General features: G+C 47.2%; 1 protein-coding gene across 1 annotated transcript in view; it reads left to right on the forward strand.

Moving 5' to 3' along the window:
* The window catches only part of CCDC153 (coiled-coil domain containing 153), a 38,169-nt gene extending 36,256 nt beyond the window's left edge, over positions 1-1,913 (forward strand). The window contains exons 3-4 of the mRNA XM_006895640.1: positions 1,360-1,490; positions 1,785-1,913. Of these exons, the coding sequence (XP_006895702.1) occupies positions 1,360-1,490; positions 1,785-1,913 (260 nt within the window). The remainder of the gene's footprint in view (positions 1-1,359; positions 1,491-1,784) is intronic.

Consider the following 1,913-nt stretch of genomic DNA (forward strand, 5'->3'; position numbering starts at 1 on the left):
ATAACAACAAACTGCTAGACATTTCTTTATCTGTAAGGTCTAGCACATAATTGTTGCTAGTTTCTGTCACATCAATTTTAACTCATGGCAACCCCGTATGTACAGAGTAGAATTTCTCCATAAGGTTTTCTTCAGAAGCGCCTCTGGGTAGGTTTGAATGGCCAACTTTTTGGCAAGTTATAGTTGTTGTGTGCTCTCAAGTCAGAACCAACTCATATCTGATCCTCCAGGTGGTTTTCAGAGGCAGTTATTTGCATGGGAGGAGATTGTCCATCCTTCTGCAGTAGAGGAACTGGTTTAACCATGTGCTTTTGGGATTGCAGCGCAGCTTCTTAACCTATAGGCCACCAGAGACCCTTTTTGGCCAGTAGTCCAGGATTTTACTGTGCCACCCAGGACTCCTAGCACATAGTAGGTCCTCAACAACTACTTGCTCAGTGAATGAATAACACTTCCCCAAATCAGCAAAAATATAAAAACAGTCTTTGCCCTCTTGCTCCTTTGCTTACAGGATAAAATTGAAATCTCTCAGCACGGTACACAGAGATTTCATTAGTTCGGCCTCCAAATTTTATTAATTTAATACATCTGCAGTTTAACTACAGCTATCTGGGGGCTGCTTATCCAGCATGCAGACACTGGCTTCCTCATCTAATCTCTCCCCTCTCTCAGATTCAAATCCAGCCAACATTTATTGAGCATTTCTCTACAGCAGGCACTTTCCCATATATTATCCACATTTAGCTCAGCAACCCGGTAAGGCATATATTATTCTCCCTTTCAAGATGAAGAAACAGAGACTCAGAGAGAGGCACACTTGAGGTTTTCACCAGACTGGTGATGTTAGACAGAAAAAGAGTTGAGAGAGAGAAAGAAACCGGCCCAGGAAATAAACAGGCCTTTAGTGACACAAGCAAAGAAGGTCAAAATGGCTCTTGGGTGGTCTAGAGAGGCCTCTTTATAGGCATTCTGGGAGAGAGTAGGGGAAATGGTATTTTGCTTGGAATCTGGGACTGTTACTTAATTTGAATTTGGGCTTTTGTGATTAGGCTCAGATCCTTATCAGGATCCATTGTCTGCTTTGGTCTTTGGTCTGGTATTTGCTTTGGTTGCTGGGTTACCTTAGATGTTATCAGGTTTTTCAAGGAGTGATCCTGCCCCAAGCTTCTACTTTCCCTCCTAGGCTTCCTTGGGCTTTCAGCTTTTACAGGGACCACAGCAAAGTGGATGGCCCTGGGGAAGTTTAGCTGCTTCCACTCAAGTCCTGCTTCAAGTACTTGAGACTCTAGTACAAGGGTGGAGAGAGTTTCCATCCTCCCTCTTTCATCCTCTGCCTCATCCCCTCCTCTTGCCCACAAGAAACATGCCAGAGAGAGGCCAAGGCTGCCCAGGGCGCAGCTCAACAGGCCCTCGACGAGCGGGACCGCACTCTGGCTCAGCTTCGGGCCCATGTAGCAGACATGGAGGCTGAGTATGAGGAAATCTTACATGTAAGTAGCACCCTCTGCAGACTGGCCCCCTCCAGTGCCCTACACTCCCCCTACACCACCACAGCTCCAAATTCCAACCAATGACTAACAGACCAGGCAGGCATGATGAGAGGGAAGAAACATGTCCCCAGGGAGCTCTACGCCATTCTGAAGGTCAAAAGTTAGGGGATGCAAAGTTCCCTCCCACGGAGAAAAAAGAACCTTAAGAAACCATGAGCCAGGAAGTTTCCTCTTTGGCCTGGGGCACCCCAACATCTCACTCTTTCTTCTGGGGGCTGAAACTGCTTTCTACAGGACAGCTTGGACCGACTCTTGGCTAAGCTGAGAGCCATCAAGCCTCAGTGGGACAAGGCCGCATTGAGACTCCACGCCAGGCACAAAGAGCAGCTGCGCCAGTTTGGACTGAATCCCCTGGACCTTTGA

This window comes from Elephantulus edwardii, unplaced genomic scaffold, assembly GCF_000299155.1.
Source record: "Elephantulus edwardii isolate Elephantulus edwardi_28Jun2011 unplaced genomic scaffold, EleEdw1.0 scaffold00171, whole genome shotgun sequence".
NCBI classification, from domain to species: domain Eukaryota; kingdom Metazoa; phylum Chordata; class Mammalia; order Macroscelidea; family Macroscelididae; genus Elephantulus; species Elephantulus edwardii.